This window comes from Nesoenas mayeri, assembly GCF_963082525.1.
Source record: "Nesoenas mayeri genome assembly, chromosome: 13".
Lineage (NCBI taxonomy): Eukaryota > Metazoa > Chordata > Aves > Columbiformes > Columbidae > Nesoenas > Nesoenas mayeri.
In genome coordinates this window covers 1,448,330-1,466,516 of record NC_137550.1, presented here as the reverse complement: position 1 = coordinate 1,466,516, position 18,187 = coordinate 1,448,330, and the positions used below count along the sequence as shown (strand labels likewise).

Sequence of the window (18,187 nt, the reverse complement as noted above, 5' to 3'; positions counted from 1 at the left end):
GGAATTTTTCCATTCAAAACAGGATTTCTTTTCAGGCTGAAAAAGATCTGTGAGATTATCAATTAGTTACATTTGACCACAGATGACCTGTGACCGAGACCCAGCTTTTTGGCAATCACTGTGGCATGAGTAAGGGCCTCAGTGCAGGTCCAGCAAAGGCTTCTTCAAGGAATATATTTCTTGGCTGTTTACTGTCCTTGTTTCCTCCTGTAACTGCCTCTTTTTCAGAGTGCTGCCATAGCAACAGCTTCGCTTCCAGCGTCAGGGATTTATCACCACAAAGTTATTTGATGTGTTTCAGATAACGTATAAATATTTTAAGAAATAGAATTAATGGCAGGTTTTGAGGCCAAGCACTAAAAAGAACAGTTACTTCTTTGTGAGCATTTCGTGAAGGGACTGGGTAGGTCCCAGCCCTGCGCAGCCACAGCGACCTCGCTGCAGCCTTCAGGCAGGGAGATGTTTACATGGGAACCACACATGAGGGCTTCTTACCACCAATACCGCAATAATTTCAGCAATTTAAATACCTAGATACAAATTTAAGAACTTTTTGTTAGACTGGCAAATTTGAAAACTGAAAATGAAACACACTGTCTTTCCTAGACTCATTATATGAGATTCAGGCAAGTGAGGTCTGTGAGATGCATGGAGGGTGTATGCACCAGGTGATCTTGACCTTCATCAAGTCACTTAAATCCTGTTTCCAATAGCAAGCTATGCCCTTTGGAGAAAAATCTCACTGCAAGTCATCGACCAGCAGGTTTCCATGCTCCAAAGGCATTTGTAAAAATGGGACTTATTCTCTTCAGAGAACTGTCACAAGTGATGAGAAGAGTTGAGAGCAAAACTTCAGACTTAAATTCTGGGTTATTGGGGTCAAATAATAGCATGTGGCCTCTAATTAACTCATAGGAGGATCAACACCTGCCATGAGTGATATAGGTAGCTCCCCAAAGGCACGCAGCTGGGATCTGGCAGCTGGAGGGCAAGCAGCAAGTGCTGCTATGCGTCCGAGTTCTCCTGTCCTTCCGCAGGCTGAAGCCCACACCCTGAAGCGTTTGCTAATGCCTGTCCTATTGCCACAGAAATATCTGTGCACTGAAAATATTTAACATCTGCAAAATGTTGAACTAAAAGTGTGTTTTGAACATTTGTTTTAGTGTTTGCACGCCATGGAGATCCAAGTAATGATTCAGTTTCTACCTGTAATTCTTATGCAACTATTTAGAGTCCTTACAAATGTGACCCAGGAAGATGAAGTAGCTGTCAACTGTACCATGTGAGTATCTGGTGAACCATCCAGTTTTCTCCAGTTACAAACACAAAGCCACAAACTACAGTGCAAAGCAGGGTGTGGTTTCCCGGTACAAGGTGCTAAGTGGCAGCATTGCCTGTCCACTGCTGCTGGCTCCCTTGCTGTGAAACACCAGCTGCTGGCTTCTCCTGGCACATCTGGGGCAGCATGGGGCACCTGTCCTGAGAGCTGCATTGGAAAAAATGTGGTATTTTAAAGGTCATCCTGGTTTGTTTTTCCAAAGAAAAGGCGCTTACAGGTGGGAAGACAAGTTACTTGGGTGTCAAAAGGCTTCAGAGCTCCCGGACACAACCCAGCTGCGGATGGGAGCGATGCACTGATCTCATCCCTGCACACCAGCCGCCTGTGTCAGAAGTATTACTAAATATACCCTGACGCTGGGTGCGTTATGCTGTACAAGTAGCCACTACATCCGTGTTAGCTCAGAACATACAGCCAGAAGCGGGTTTGTTCAGTGATGCTCTGCCGTGCCTGCAGCCCCAAGAGGGCAGCACCGACCAGGGCCTGGTCACACAGAAAGCTTCTGCTGTCTGCAGGCTTGTGCAGGGCCCAAAGGGAGCAAGAGGTGCAAAAGTATCTTTGCTGCCTAGCTCTGGCCATGACACCCCTTAAACTGATGGATACACTCATTACAACATCCATCTTCCTCCCGTGGCTCATCCTTGATGAAGTGCTGCAGTGTAAAGGGAGATGCTGGATGCCACTCCGTGGAGATCTTCTCTGACTCCAGGAGGCACCGTGCATCCGTGTACCAAAAGCATCTCACTCCCATGAAAGCAGAGGTTGGAGCCTGAGCCCTGGTCCCTCATGGATGCGGGGCCCATTGCAATCACAGTCCTATACCATGTAGTGCAGGTTGTGGAGACTTCTCTTGTGTGGAGCATTCTAATCCCACTTGGCTTGAATCAGCAGAGGGCAAGGACAGGAGAACAAGTGACCCCCATTACCTGAGTAACCAGCTCCCATCCTCACTTCCAGAGACTTTTTCAAAGTTTAGCCTGTTGCTTTCCAGTTCATCAGTAGCTTTCCGTTTAATGACAACTGTTTTCTCATCCAGTCTTTCAGAGTGAAATTTAAAACTCCATTTATCTGATAAATGACTTGTAAGCTCCTCCCTGTGGTTTGGCCTGTGGGTTCTGTGACAATGTGTAATACTTTGTTGTTCCCTCTGTCTGGGACTGGAATGTAAATCCCCAGTGTTGGCTGGGGAAACCAGGCACTGGCTGCCTTCATCAGCAGCCTGGAGTGCTTCCAAAGGGCTGGCAGGTTCTCCAGGGTCTGCCTGTCCTGAGTGAACTGCAAGGCAACAGCCCAAAAATAACCCAGTGCATGTAACAAGGAGCAAATTTTGCAAATTCAGTAAAAAAGAGCCTTCCAAAATTAATATGTTCAGGGGATGCAAGAAGATATCAGAATTAAATAATGATGGAGAATTTTTTCTTCCCTTCTCAACAGAGATTCTGTAGGGGTTTGTGTTCATTTTGCAAACTTGGTGCAGTAGTACAGTAATTGTCACTTGTTTCATCATTAGGAAAGGGCTCCCACTGAGAATGGACTCAACACATGATCAGCCGTACGGTGTGGATGAATTTGCAGCATGTGCAGGAGGGGAAAACGGGCTGGTTCTCCATATAGCAGGTCCATAGATGCAGCCAAAGAGGATGGAGTGCAGAGCAGATTAACTTAATATTTTTCGTTTTGACTTATCTAACACCTGAGCACTATTCAGATGCCTAATGTTCACTGCAGTGTGAATTTAGGTAGCTGTAGGCTTTAATCTTGGCAGGCCAAAGAAGAGGATGTGTCCCTCACAGAGAAATGCTCCACCTCAGCTGCTCGCACAGGGAGCCTGGAGCACTGAAGGCAGCTGGTGTGGGCGACATCTGGTCTGGTACCAAAGTGGCCACTTTAGCTCTGAGCACTCTGTCGAGGGGCTGTGCTTGTGGCAGCCACAGGAGCTGTGAGGGATGCCAGCCAGCAAATACTGGCTATCTGCAAATCAGGCTGTGCCAGTGGTGAGGCTTTTGGGGTTGGATAAGATAGGACACAGATGGTGTCTGCTTTCTCGAGCAGGAGGAACTTGCCCTCCCATTGCATGCTGAACACAAACCACATTTCTCCTCAGGGTTCTTCTGCACATCGTGTCCAAGTGCCATGAAGAAGGTCTAGACCACTACTTGCGCTCCTTCATAAAGGTCAGTCATGACACACCACTCTGCAAAACTCCCTGCTGGGAGCAGGCACACTGCTAACACTGTTTCTCTTGCCTCAGTACGTCTTTCGAGCTGAGAAACCCAGTGTCACACAGGCGAAGATGACCCATGAAATCCTGGTCCTTTCCATGGCCACCATCCTGAAGCAGTCAGCAGATTTTCTAGCCATCAATAAGCTACTCAAGGTGAAGTATTGGCAGTACTTGGCTGCCAGGGGTGCGAGGGAGGAAAAGGGGATCTGTACAAAGCCCAACACTTCCACCCGTCCAAACCCACCTCAGGAGCAAAGCTACCAGGACAGCTCCTCACATCCACATCCTTGAGGGTCTCCCCTTATAGCAGAGATTAATTCTTGCAGGGAACCTGGCTGTATTAAGGCTCCTGACAGGACACAGCAAAGAAAGGGCTTTTCGTTTTGCCAGTTTTATCTATTTTCTCTGAGCCACACATGAGGGGTGGCTCACTGAGTTTCTGCCCCTCTGGGCCTTTACAGGGATTGCACTCCAAACTCTGCTGGCTCCTTGCAGGGCACACCAGGGTGCAGAGGGGATTGTTGTTATTCGCACCCCAAGACTGGCAGGACTCCTGCAAATGCACCCATGCCAAGCCCCCTGTGCAAGCTCAGCCGTGCTTTAAAAATGCCATTTGAATTTGAGCTTTCCCTCCCACATTGCTGTTTCCCCACATAGTCAAACATGTTTGATCCTGCTGAGAAAAATAATAGTATTCTTTGTTCATTCTAGTACTCGTGGTTTTTCTTTGAAGCACTGGCGAAGTCAATGGCAATGTACTTACTGGAAGAAAACAAAATCAAGGTAAAAATAAATTTATTGGATGCTACATTACAGAGCCATCACAAACAAACTCTCCTCCAAAAGTTTGTGTGAAGAACTATGTAACTTGTTACTTAAAAAAACCCCTCACAAGCTGAACAGCTAGCCAGATCTTTCCCTTTTCTCCACTTTACTTTTCCCTTCTTCCTCTTTCCACTCTCAACTGTAATTTAAAAATTCCAGATCTCCTTATGGCTGCACGAGGCATACAGAGATCTGGAACTTTTAAATTACAGTTGAGAGTGAAAAGGAGAAGAGCGAAAGTGGGCTTGTGCAGCCTTCTTTTCTGTTACTATCTACTGCAGTTTCAGCCAGTACTTCATTTGTACCGATGTTTTATTAAGAAATAACATAAACGAATGCTAAAAGGAACTCGTGCCTGCGCGCGGTTCTCCCCAGCTGTTTGCAGCACTGAGTGTGGGACGTGCTTTTGGTTTCAGCTGCCCAGAGGCCAGCGGTTCCCCGACTCCTACCAGCACGCCCTGCATTCCTTGCTACTCGCCATCATTCCTCACGTGACCATTCGCTATAATGAAATCCCCGAAGAGTCCAGGAATGTCAACTTTAGCTTGGCCAACTTCCTGAAGGTCAGCAGTTTATTTCTTTCTCCCAGGCTTTTATCAGAAGAAAAAACCAAGCAAACAAACAAACAAAATTGCAAACAAACAATCAAACAAAGAAAACCACAAACAATTAGAAATAGGCAGCAAGCAAACAAATGTGATTGTGCTTCTTCATTGAAGAAACTGAAAAGATGATGAAAACTCTGGAGGGGATAAACCTTCCTAGGGAAGAAACCTTCTCATAGAGAGTGATACTCTGTATGTTATCTAGGGCTTTCAGTCACGCCTAGCAACTGTTCAAAACCTGAAAAAAATACATATGCTCTCTTTTTAAGTGTTCCTGTTGTCCACTGGAGACTTAAGTGATGTCATCTAAATAATTTCAGAGAAATAGAATCAAGTATGTTTTGGAAAGTCAGCAGCAGCCCAGAGGATCAAATCTGGCTGCTGGAAGGATGGTACTATGGAGATGATTTAGGCTGATTGCTTTTATTTTTAACAATTGGTCACATGTTGCTATGTTTTCTCCAGCGTTGTTTGACCTTTATGGACAGAGGATTTGTTTTTAACTTGATAAATGATTACATTTCGGGATTCAGCCCAAAAGACCCTAAGGTAAGGAGTATGTTTCTTGAAAGGTGGTTTGCAGTTGTACATGTGTATGTCCATCAAAACTCTGTAGTGATTGTTTTATGTGACACATGGAGGCCTTTCAGACACTATTCTTGCAGAGTCTTCTGGAGGCAAAGACCTCTTTGTCTGGGCCAAGAGCTTTAAACAATGTAAAGAGTCAGAACTAAAGGAGAGATATGTTAATAGTCTAGATTAAAAAGGTAAAGAAGTCCCAAGTGACAGCTATATGCACTGACACTTAGGGGGAACAACACAAAAATTTGCCAGTTATTACTGAGTTTCACCAAACACTATTTAGATTCCCCAATCCTTGTGCAAACACATTGAACTGGAAGCAAAAGAGTCAAACTGAAAACATACTTCGTGTTTGTCTTCCTTCTATTTTTTCCTCAGCTGCTGGTTGAATACAAGTTTGAATTTCTTCAAACCATTTGCAATCACGAGCACTACATTCCTCTGAACTTACCAATGACCTTTTCTAAACCCAAGCTGCAAAGAGTTCAAGGTATGTCCTTTCTCAAGAGACTGGCTAGAGAGCTACAATTTATTAGTCTTGATGGCTTCTGAGCAGATGGAATCTGTTTTGGTGTCAAGGAGATTTATTTCCTGGTTAGCCTGATTTACAGTAACCTATGCTATTCTGGCTGGTTTACTCAATTTTGCTCTAGAATGATATGCGGTCAGTTTTTTTCAGTATTTCCTATATTCAAGTTTGCATGGGACTATCCAAAAGAAATTACCCCTATTTCAGTAAATACACAAATTGTGCAAGTGTAATCCTTTGTCCCCGCGAGTGTCAGCATCCGCTGAGAAGCAGGGGATTCTCTCTGGGTCCTGATTTCTCATCTCTGCTAGATAAATACAGTAAAGATTGCCAGGTTTGGGTGCTAATAGCCTGACAAGATAAATACCAGAGAGGAGAGCGAGGTTTGGGATTCCCCCGTGTGAAAACCCAGCGGATTTATTGTGATGCAGGTGAGGGGATATTTAGTTGTGCCTCAGGGTGCAGCCATACAAATCCCACAGTGGTTCCTTTTACATCCCGTTGGTAGAAGCAACACAAACTGTGAAGTTTCCCTTATTTTGGTATGTTTCTGACCACTCAGAGCTTTCTGGACCAGCTGCTAATCTTACACTTACATCAGTTTGGCTACTTGCCTGACATAATTTAACAAAGTCACTGCTAGAAAAGGCTGAGAAAGAGAAACACAACTACAGGCCTTCCCCGTTGCTTGCTAGTGGCATAATAACATGAGAATGCTCTTTCTTGGTTAACATTCACCTTTGCATTTTGGGGTGGTTAAACTGAAAAGCTGGAAGAGTAGCTCATCTTTTCTCCCGTGTTTTACTGTGACTGGGACCTACCAGTTGAGGTTTTATTTTTTAGGTGCATATTTTAAAATAGTGATAGCAATTGTCATTCACACTCATCTCTTGACAGTAGAGCAGCCGGTCCTCAGGTTGCAGAGGTGCCTGTGCTCTGCCTGCCCAGCAGAGGCATGCAGTGATGCATCTCCATTGCAAACTTGTCTGGTTTTATGGACAGACCTGTGATTAGAGAGGACAGCAGGCTCAGAGGTGAGGAGATATCCTGCTGGCATGCCTCACCCCTTTGTCAGCTTACTCGAATGAAGAAAGGGGATGCGCCAGCTCCCTACTACTCTGTTTCTGGGAAAAGAAGGAGTAGCTCCTGGGAAGGTGAGTAAAGAGGGCTTCTGCAGCAGAGGCAGAGCACATCCCTGTGACCACATCCTGTTCAGTTGGAGCTTTGCATCCTGGAGCAGTTTCTCTGAAACATCTCAAGTAATAGGGCTGGTTCCTGGTCTGTGTCCCCGCCGTCTTGCCTGGGGCATATGTGTATTTCATCAGCCAGAGCAAACCACCGAGCTTGACGTCACAACCAGCAGCACAGGACTGTTTTTGCAATTGTGTGATAGCAAAAAACCCAAGAGATTGACAGAAGCTAGGAGTTAAGCAATAGCCTTATGGATAATGTAAGAACATGATGTACTGTCTCGTTTCTCCAAGATTTAGAACATTACTTACTCCTGTTTATTTTGCTCTCTTTTTATTTGTCCCTTTTCTTTTTACACATGAATTAGATTTTTTTTCATTTGCTGTGGAACGGTTCACTTCAGTAGGTAGGTCCAACTGGGATCACTGAATCTTCTAATGTAGAATTAAACATGCAGCTTCCAATCAACTAGCTTGTGTCCAACTAATGGGATAACCATGATGTGTGACACTTAATCGTTTGCTAACATGACTAACAGTGAAAGCTAGATAATGCTACAGATTGCTTTCTCTTTCCTCTGAATCAGACTTTCACAAACCAGTAAATGCTACTTATGAATCAACAAACCTAAAAATACCTTTTGCAGCCACAGAGCTGTTGGAACCCTTTGGCTGGGATTTTTCAAAGATGTGTGTATGCATCCTGTCTTAGCATAGAAATAGTCTCACATCTGTGGGCTTTTGTTAAAAAAATCAAAAATTCTGAGCTGACCAAACAACATCTGTACCCTTTAGGGGAAGAAGTCACTTTGGGGTTGTCCCTCTGGGAGGCTTAGTGCCAAAATGCAACAGTCAAATGGTGCCTGTTGTGGTTCTGGTTAGACATATGGATTGTCTGATGGAGATAATGGTGTCAGGTCAAGGTCATTCATAGCAGCCTAAGTGCGCACACACCCTGTGCTGAAATCTGTGTCTCTGTCGCTTCTCTGCTGCATTATCCAGGCAAGTCAGTGAAAATGACGCCTTACCCTCATAGCAACTGCTCCTTTGATCACCGTATATAGCCTGAATCTGAGATGCAGGGTACAAGTTAACCAAGGTCATTAAGTACTGAGCAGTACCTGGCAGTCAGTGCAGCTGTTAAGGAGATTTTGTTCAATATCTGCTGGTGGGAAGCTGAGGGAGTCTCACAGTTTCTGGCAAACAGCTGCCCAGAACCCTGTCCTGGCTCTCTGGAGCTGGCAAGCCCGGCTGTGCAAACTGCTGGAGGATGCAGTAGCGATCACTTGTTGCTACATCCTTGCTCGCATCCCTCATCCCAGCAGGAGTATTTGCCTTTTCTCTGCTCTCTGACCTGGTGAGAAGGAATGCAGATTGCACAGAGGATGTGGAGCAAGCTGCAGAGGCACTGCCAGGGCTGGGCCACTGTGACAAAACCACCATCTCCACTGCCCATCACCACCCTCATAGCTGCTCTGTGGGGATTAGCACCTCCGCTGCCTGGGCAGTTGGGGGATTTACAGGATCACCCTCAGTCAGGAGCAAAGGAACCCCCATGCAGTAAGTCATGCCGTCTTTTTCCATTTCATCCATCTCTGGCTTTTACTCTTCAGAGCATTAGTCTTTGCAAAGCATCACACTGCACAAATCCTTCAGTTAGATGCTGCTGAAGTGGTGAGGACTGAAATTAATTAGCTGGAAGATGCCAAGTTCTTTGATATGACTTAACTCATGGTGGAGAAAACTGTAATCAGTTCAGGCTTTATTAAAAGATCAATGCACTGTAGGAGACAGAGTGATGAACCATACTCGAAGGCTGTTTTGTCTTACATGACCATTATGTCTTGCTCTGAACAGATCCCTGGAACAATTAATTCACTTAACCATTGCCTTGCTGTTTCTTTCAGATGTAAATCTTGAATACAGCTTAACTGATGAGTATTGCAAACATCATTTCCTGGTGGGGATGCTTCTCAGAGAAGCCTCTGTTGCCTTGCAGGACAACTACGATATCAGATATACAGCCATCTCAGTCTTAAAAAATCTCCTGATAAAGCATGCCTTCGACAACAGATACCAGCACAAGGTCAGGCATATTTTGTTGGCTTTTAAACATAATATTATTCAATTTTGTGAAAAAAATGCATGTGTCAGAGCTTTAGGTCTTGTGTGGTACACTAAGGGTATTCTCTTTATTTTTTAGGGAACTGTTGTAAGTAACTGATTGTTATGGCATTACAGTAATAGCTCTGAGAAGTGACGTAGGAACACAAACAATGCCATCAGATAACTGCAGCACTCTTATTTATGCAGAGCATTTAGATTATAAAACCCTGAGCCATTAAGGAACTTGAAAGTGTCATTAGCCAAGAGGCTGTTCAACAAAATTAAGCAACATCAATGTTCTTCTGGTCTTGGACTTAAATTAATATCCTGCAATAATATGCTGTAATTAGGAAACAGGACTGATTCCTGTTACAAGTCAGCTGCATGTTTTACTAATGAGGGAATCAGAAGAGAGGATCTGTGGATTCTCATGAGATGGAGGGTGTCTGCTGGGTAACTTTCAGCCTTCTTTGGTCAGAGGCTCAGTGTGTGGTGATGCTGAAAGAGCCTGGGGTTGTGCTTGTTTTCGTTCTTGATGCTGCTCTCTGCTGACCCATGTCCTTGAAAGGGCTGAGCTCCCTGTGCAGACACTACCTGTCCTTGCTCTAGGCTGAAAACATGTCTGTCCAGAGTTCAGCTCTTTGAATTGCTCCTAGTGTGCTCTATTCCTGGGATTTATCTGGGAATGTGGGTAGCCTCCTGGACACAAAGGGTGGGAGAAGTGACCCAAATGTGCCCTGGGCTCCTGCCTTTTGCATGGACTCAGAGCCAGCTCCTCTCTGCTCTCTCCTCTCTGCTCTCTCCTCTTTCCTCTCATTTTCTCCCTTCTCTGCCTGTTTGGAAGGGCTGAGCAGGAGCTGGACTTGCTTTTCTCTGCCATGATGATCCTCAGTGACTTGCACTGCCATCAAAACAAAGCTGCGACCTGTGGTAGTTGGCAAGACTTGATCTTTAAGGAGAGATTTGACAGCTGTCTGTCAAGCCTGAGCCACAGGCAGCCTGTTCCTGCGCTCCTGGGTGCCTGAAAACCCTCACACTAATTCAGGAGCTGGTTGCCCCCTCGGTATGCAGCACAATTCCTGCCTCCTCAAAAACACCACTGGCTTTAAAATTGTCCCTCTGGATTTTTGTACGTGTGTTGTGCTCCTGGCTGCATAAGCAGGAAACTGCCTGGAGCCAGGGCAGGATGCTCAGCTGGTGTCCCAGCACACCAAAGTGAAAAAAACATGTCACGGGCAGGACAGGCTGAGCGTGGCAGGGTCTGGTGCTGCAGTCTCACCCCAGCCAAGGAAACACCAGCTCCATCAATGGCTGAGAGAGGGTTTTTTCAACCCCTGGGCATTTTCAATATTTCTTTAATCTTTTATCATACTGAATCAGAAGAAAAAACTGAACTCTTGTATCAATTAAAACATGCAATTCAATTCATAAACCTTTATTTTTTTAACCTTTCTATCAAGTCCAGAATAACAAGTTTTTAACAAAAGAGAAGTGGATATTAGAGAGCCTTGCGTCATGCCAACCCTGTCCAGGTTTGATCTGTATCAGTTAATTCAAATTAATCTGTTCCTACAAACTGTTTTACCTAGAAGCATTTGCTATGGAGAATTCCTGACTGGAAGCAATAGCCAGCACTAGGCAAGGAGCAAATATTTTTGTTTCATTGCTCTTGGGTGTTGCACTTGAATATCAAGTCATGTGAGTGAAGTGCCTATCAAAGAGTTAGGAAATCCGGGATTTAGTTTATCACACATCCTGTATGGCTGAGAATGTTATTCAGCTCCCAAAATCCCTGAATGCCCCAAGCTTGCTGCTAGAAGCGTAATACCTACCTGGCAGCTCTGGAAGTGGAGATGAGAAGCCAAGCCAATTCATGTCCTCAGACACCCTATAAAGTGTGTAACAAAAAATATATCTATATATATGTTTTGGCTCCATATTTTCCACCTTTTACCCCATTGAAAGCCTGGGTTCTTAACTACATTCTTCTCCCTGTTGTTTTTCAGAACCAGCAGGCAAAAATAGCCCAGCTGTACCTGCCGCTGTTCGGGCTGCTGCTGGAGAACCTGCAGCGCGTGGCCAGCCGTGAGGCTCTCTACTCCTGCGCCGCCGCCTCCAGCCCCGTGAGTAAAGCCCAGTGAAGCCTCTTTGCCCTTCTCCTCCATCCTCCTCTCCCCACACACCCCTGTGCAACTTCCACTGCCCGCAGCCAGGCTCAGCTGCAGAAATAAGTGTGTTTTTCTTCTCCCCACAGCCCCAAAATGTACTTGTTTCTTTTAATTTGGCTTTTCCGGTGACTTGGTTCCGGACTTGGCACTGCCCCCTTTTCCTTGCTGTCGTTTAACGTGTTCCTTTATGGTATGAGTAGTGCTATCAGGTGTGGTAAGTCCCTCCAAGTGCAATGAGTTGCAACAGGGCTCAGGCTGGGACTCCAGCAGCTGATCTGGGGAGCTGCCTCTGCCTGAGGGCTGTGTGTGGTTCCCAGGCAGGCTTAGCCTTGCACACTGGACTTGGTTCCACCTTGTTCTGGGCAAAACAACATCAACAACAACAACAACAAAAGGCATTTGAGAAAAAAACAATTCAAAATTTCAACTCAAATGGTGAAAAACAAAAGGCAAAAGGCTACTATGACTTAATTTAATATGTTCTGCTATTCTTTGTATTCCTCCCCAAGTCACTTGTCTCCTTGTTATGGAAGAAAGAAAACAGATTTTTTTCATCTGTTTTTTAAAAGCTGCTCTAATTTGCCTTTTTTAATTTCATTATTCTCTTCTAGAAGAGAATAGGTGTTATTTTCCATTGGTCACAAAAACCTTATATTGCTTTATAGACATCCAGGGATGAATTCATGTGCAGTTTCGCATCCCCATCAAACAGATCCAGCCTGATTGCAGACAAAGATCCAGGTAAATTAATTTTTCTAAACTTTAACTTTCCCATTTATTTTTAACATAACTATTTGAAAGTAACTATTACCAGCCCCCAAGACCCATTACCTGAAACCTGAAATAACCATCTGTCAGAAGACCTCTTGGAGTCTGTATGCTTTTCCCCAAACACGGTGTCAACCCAGTTGTCCTTTCAAGATTAATCAGCTTTCGACATGGGGTTTAGGCAATCCCTCTCTGTGCTGTCTGGTGCTGTCAGTGATGCGCTGAAGAGTGCAGCTGCAAAGGCGCTAATTGTGGGGTTTGGTTTTTTCCCAGCCAGTGGAGCAGCACTTCCAAATGGCCATGCAATAAAGCGAGAGGACTCGAAAGGATCCCTGAACTCAGAGGGGGTGACCAGTTCGCCAGATCAGAGTGAAAATGTAACGTATCTGGGGTTAGAAAGAATGGTGTTCACTGCACCGGTCTGTGGGCTGTGTTAAATAAGGGGAGGGAAAAGGAGTTTGCTGTGGTAATGCTCTCAAAGGCCAGCTTATAAATGCCTCTGTTTGGCGAGATTCATGTTTAACAGAGGAGGTCAGACTCAGGGGTCTGGTATGCTTTCGCTCTTCAAACATCTCTGAGACAAAAATATAACTGTCGATAAATTACTTATCAAACATGAAAGGCAAAATCCGTGGGGAAAATCTCTGCTCCTATGGTGCATTTATCCACACTCAGATGCGCTCCCTGTGCGTGGATTGGTCTCAGCTTGGCCAGTGCTCAGTGCGCAGTGCTGGGAACTGGTTTCCACACACGACTGGGAGGCAAAGCACGGTGATGTAAGATTGCCAGTGGCCACCGACTTAAAAGAAGATGAGTTATTTGTAGGAGAATCACCACAGGCTAATAACCACTGCCCCAAGCTGGCACAAGGAGACTGCGGTCACATCAAAAAGAGCTCTGACCCCACTGTTCAAACAGCGTCTACTCTGCTTATTGGCAGATTGTAGGCATGGAAATCAGGTATTTGTGCAGACCAGCCCCTGGTTTTCCTCAAGGCACTTTCCAGGTGTCTTGGGCTGGCATGAATCATTGATGCATCCTTAAAAACTTTGGCCCCTACAACAAGCAAGGCAAAGATTGTCTGGGCTCCTGCTGGCTTTGTCCTGACAGGCTTAGGAGAGGTGTGGCCTTCCAAGCTCTCCCACATGAATCACAAAGCTACAGGACCAAGTATAGCCAAACACTTGACTATCAAACTGTTCATATTCAGCAAATCTCTGAGCATATGCTCCAACTCTGCTGGCAGCAACACCTGGCTGGGTTTGCAGAAAACGTTGTTGCTTGCCGCTCAGGTTTTTCCACAGCTAGGCAGCCTCTTCTGTGTCCTTGAAGACATGTTTTTCAGAGCTCTTGAAAACAGCTTTTCTGTTAGGGATTGTAATATCCACAAAACCATTGAAAGGCGATGCCCCGTGGAGGAGCACAGTTTTAACACTGCTCTGCAGAGGCAGGCATGTTGCTTATCGCTTGTTCCGCTGGAGTGCGTTGTGTGGTGACTTGATACTTTGGCATGGTCAACAGCAAAGTTCTGGCTATAGCACTGTATCTCAGGCTCTAAACTGAATGTTTAATTCTGTTGGATGATGACTCATATCTACAGCTTGTCTCAGGATAAACAACAAATAAGATCTGTGGATCGTTCTCCAGACATGTGAGGCACAGCTTTGAGAGAAGCGTTCTGCTTAGAGCTTAATCGTATCCATTTGTTGGAGGATACAGCTAGGGTGAGCACAGAGAATGCAAAACAAAGAAAAAAGGTAAAGCTTTAGAAGTTGTGTTTCCCACCACGCAGTGCCCAAGCCTTTCCCACACAGATTGACTTGCCAGCAGGGTTTCACTTATCTTTGTCTAAGTCCCTAAGCAGGAGGGAAAACAAGAGACTCTTCCAAAAATCAGGAGAGAAGAAAAAGTTCTTAAGCTGAAATTTCCAGGCTTTTTAGTAACCGACATTTTATTTTGAAGTGTACATCTTTAGCAAAAAGTTATATTCTTGCTTTAAACTGTGACAGCTAATGAACTATTTTGTTTGACAAGAACTGATTGCAAAAATATCTGGGAGCTTAGGCACTGCAGAGAGCAGGGGAGGTGAAAGCAGGGCTGCCGTGCATTTCACTGGATAAGGCAGCATTCTCTGCCCAGACATTTTTTCTTGTGGCAGAGAAGTGTTCAGCCATGCGTCCAGCATTTCCAAAGTGCCCATCACCAGATGGGCAGCAACCCTGGAAGCTGAGATGTCTCCAAAGCATGTCACACATGGTGCAGTGGGGCTGCAGATGTCGGGGGACAGGAGGAATGCTGGCGCATCTGTTGTGTGCTGGGTTTGCTGCGCCCATGCGCTCAGGGCCACTGTCCCCCGCATCACATTCCTGTGCCTTTAGATCCGCAGAAGCTCCACGAGAAGTAGCGTGTCACACTGCAGCCGCTTGGACCAGTTTGAGATCCGAACGCTCCTGATGTGCTACCTCTACATTGTGAAGATGATTTCTGAAGGTGGGTGGCTCCTGCTCACTGCAGGGCAGCCAGAAAGACAAGAAACCATCACTGGCAGTTTTGGTCTATAAGGTCCTATGTTAATTTTTTTTTTTTAAATCTCAGTGCACTGTTTGCTTGTTGTTTTATATTTCTTTTATTTTCTTTATTTTTTTTTTCCTTTCAGATACTCTTTTAGCTTACTGGAACAAATTCTCACCCCAGGAGCTGATCAATGTCCTTGTGCTTTTGGAGTGAGTATCATGAGGCTGAAATTCAAATACTGCACCTTTGTGTGGGCAGCACTGGCCAAGAAAAAGCAATGAAAGTGATGTGCCTCGCTGGGTACACATGGTCCTGGGCAGCATGAGAGGTGTCTGGCAGGATGTAAGGAAATGCTCTTCCTCCCTCTAAGGAGAAACAGGTGTATATGGAGGGAACACGGTGAAGTGGCAGTGTCCTGTGCTCAGTCCATGCCGCGCAGAGGGTATCCCAACACCCAGGATGAGCAAGGCTCGTGGCCCACCCTCCTGCCGTAACCAGCACAACCTGTGCTTTGCAGCCAGGTTGGTGGAACAGATGAGAGAGGAGACAGGGGTGGGCCATAGGGTTTGGAAACCAAGAGTGTGAGTCAAGTGCCTTGTAAATACAAACCCCAAACTCTCATGCATGGAGGAGTGTGTCTGCAGACAGGGATAGGGTAGATTTTAAATCATAGAACAGTTTGGGTTGGAAGGGACCTTCAAAGCCCATCTAGTCCAACCCCCCTGCCATGAGCAGGGACATCTTCACCCAGATCAGGTTGCTCAGAGTCCAGCCCAGCCTGAGATGTTTCCAGGGATGGGGCGTCTACCACCTCTCTGGGCAATTACCTCGTTGTAATAAATTTCTACCTCATGTTTAAAACCATTACCCCTTGTCCTATGTTCTGGATCATTCCTGATACATATTTTATTTTCTTTCTAGGGTGTGTTTATTTCACTTCAGATATGTGGGGAAGAGAAATATTGCCAGGTACTGTATTCTTCTGCCCGGGGCTGAGGTAGGGGGGCCATCCCTGTGCTCCCTGCCACAGCCAGGGCACGAAGGGAGTGTGCACAACCACACCGGGTGAACCCACACAGGCAGAAAACCCGTGGGGCTGGGACTCTGCTCAGCACCAATGCTGCCAGCAGAGTCCCCTCACTTTAGCACCCTGCCCCTTCCCTCCCCTCCAGCTCCTGCATGAGACCCCCAGGCCCACGCGCTCCCGGTTGCAGGTTGGCAGTGTCCCCCCCAGCCAGCTGCAGGTGAGACACATCTCTGCTCCCCGAGCAGCAGCACTGCTCTTTTGTTAGCTCTAGGACCATCTGGCACAGGCAGGGTAGCTTGGTCATTCCCACTGGGATTGTCCAGGATAAGCCAGATTAGTGCGCTGGAGGGAGGCCAGGTTTCCATCCTGGTGCCTCCTGTAATCCTGTTGTGATGTGGCCGCTGCTGCTCGTCCAAACCCGCAGTCTTTGCTTCCCCTTGCAGGGTGCATGATGCCTGGTTATCCAAGCACACGGGAACCGATAGGAAATCCCAGACGATGCCAGCGCTCCGCAGCAGAGCTGGGGGGATGCAGGTGCGGCTCCAGCATCTGGGCAGCTTGGAGACCTCCTTCACACTCAACCACAGTATGTACAGCAGAGCGAGATGGGACCGTGGAGTATAATTAGCCCGCTGAAAAGTGCATGTAGCCATTTTCTGCATGCTGCTTATTGCTTCGAGATACTGAAACTCTGCAGAATTACAGTGGTCACTGCTCTTCCCTACAGCATCCCTAGATTAGTTCACCAGAAAGATTTGAGCCAGCCCCTTAAAAATCACCTGTGGGATTTAGGAGTTGTGTGACTTTTTCCTCTCGCCTGCCTCGGCTCAGCTCCTTGGCTGGGGGTGTGTGTAGGCAATGCCTTGGTTTGGGTAGTGAGCAGGGCAGGCAGGAGAGCTGCCCCGTGCAGACACCTGGGCCAGGACCTGCTCTGAGCCTCTTCGCATGGGTGAGTTTTACCCCATTGAGGCACCTTGCCATTTCCCCTCTGTGGGTGCAACCTGGACACCCCATTCTCTGTCTGGCTTTAAAGACAGTGAGATTAAGGGGAAGTACAAATACTGGTTTTCTTGGCTGGCATCAGGCTGATACAGCTTCTCTTAATGTAGCTGACAAATTCAGCAACTTGCTATTTTACCTCATCTTCCAAACCCAGTGAAGTGTGAGTGGGGGAACCTTGTCCATATCAGCATTGAGATCTTGTGAGAGCTGGACTGTTGAACACTGTTTCCTCCTGATTTGCTTTCTATCCACAGATGCAGGCACCTCAGAAGCAGATATTGTGCACCAGGCGTTACTGGAGGGCAATATTGCCACCGAAGTGTGCCTGACAGTCCTGGACACCATCTCTTTTTTCACTCAGAGTTTCAAGGTCAGCATTGAAATCAAAAGTATTGTAGAAAAGTGTGCTGTATTTCTATACGTGTGTGGATTTTCATGATCCATTCTCCTGGAGTGGCATATAATGGAAGGCGTTACAAAACCAAATCATTTGCAGCTTATTTTCCAAAATGCTGAGTGTTTTACAGGATCTCAGAATAATTATGCACTTACGCAATCTTGTATTTTCTTCAAAACTGCAAGACCAGTGAAAATTACATGGATGTTATAGCATGAGTGTAGGCATTACAAAAATAGAGTAAGAGGAAATGTACCTCATACAGAAAGGAGGGACTAGAGGAAAGGGAAATGAAGGTCTAGTATTCTTAGAACAGTCACTGTTTTCTACCATAAATTGCCTAGAAGCGAGGCCCAGATTTCTTTGAATCGCTGTACATGAATGTCTCTGGGGCTGAGGTGTTCCAGCTGTCGTTATCCGTTCAGACAGGACCAGTAGGACTGGTGGAAGTCTTCTCTTCCATGTAGTGATTCACACTCCTGGCAGTCATTGCCATCTATAGGACTCAAAGACTTGATGGTGAAGAGAACCCCAGACTGGCAGCAATGTTCTGAAATACTGTTCCAGAAAATTACTCCTTAAAAGTCTGGCAACAGCAGAAGGATTTACGTGCAAGAGCTAAAACTTGCTTGGCTTTTTCAGTTGCCTCTTTTTGAATATCGCTGAACCACAAAACAATGTGATTTTTCAAACCACAGGATAGACTGGATTCTCTTCCGCTTTAATGGGCTTCTGCTTTGCTTTTATGGTCATACAGTGTCACCACACACAAGTGTGCTCTGCGCTGCAGTAAAAGTGCTGATGCTGTTCTTACTGCCAGAGTAAATGAGTTCAGTTTAACAGTGTGGATCCTAATCTTACCTTGCTACAAGATGTCTACAGGATATCAAAAGACAAACCTGAGGATTGCT

General features: G+C 45.9%; 1 protein-coding gene across 1 annotated transcript in view; it reads left to right on the top strand.

The window, feature by feature from the left end:
- DOCK11 (dedicator of cytokinesis 11) overlaps positions 1-18,187 on the top strand; it is a gene marked incomplete at its 5' end in the record, with an annotated part of 78,678 nt that overhangs the window by 39,327 nt on the left and 21,164 nt on the right. Inside the window, 17 exons of the mRNA XM_080352520.1 lie at positions 1,164-1,282; positions 3,444-3,513; positions 3,591-3,716; positions 4,275-4,346; positions 4,805-4,951; positions 5,459-5,542; positions 5,954-6,065; positions 9,202-9,380; positions 11,407-11,523; positions 12,234-12,309; positions 12,610-12,713; positions 14,715-14,826; positions 14,993-15,059; positions 15,772-15,819; positions 16,023-16,094; positions 16,321-16,463; positions 17,134-17,249. Coding sequence (XP_080208646.1) covers positions 1,164-1,282; positions 3,444-3,513; positions 3,591-3,716; positions 4,275-4,346; positions 4,805-4,951; positions 5,459-5,542; positions 5,954-6,065; positions 9,202-9,380; positions 11,407-11,523; positions 12,234-12,309; positions 12,610-12,713; positions 14,715-14,826; positions 14,993-15,059; positions 15,772-15,819; positions 16,023-16,094; positions 16,321-16,463; positions 17,134-17,249 — 1,764 coding nt within the window. The remainder of the gene's footprint in view (positions 1-1,163; positions 1,283-3,443; positions 3,514-3,590; positions 3,717-4,274; positions 4,347-4,804; positions 4,952-5,458; positions 5,543-5,953; positions 6,066-9,201; positions 9,381-11,406; positions 11,524-12,233; positions 12,310-12,609; positions 12,714-14,714; positions 14,827-14,992; positions 15,060-15,771; positions 15,820-16,022; positions 16,095-16,320; positions 16,464-17,133; positions 17,250-18,187) is intronic.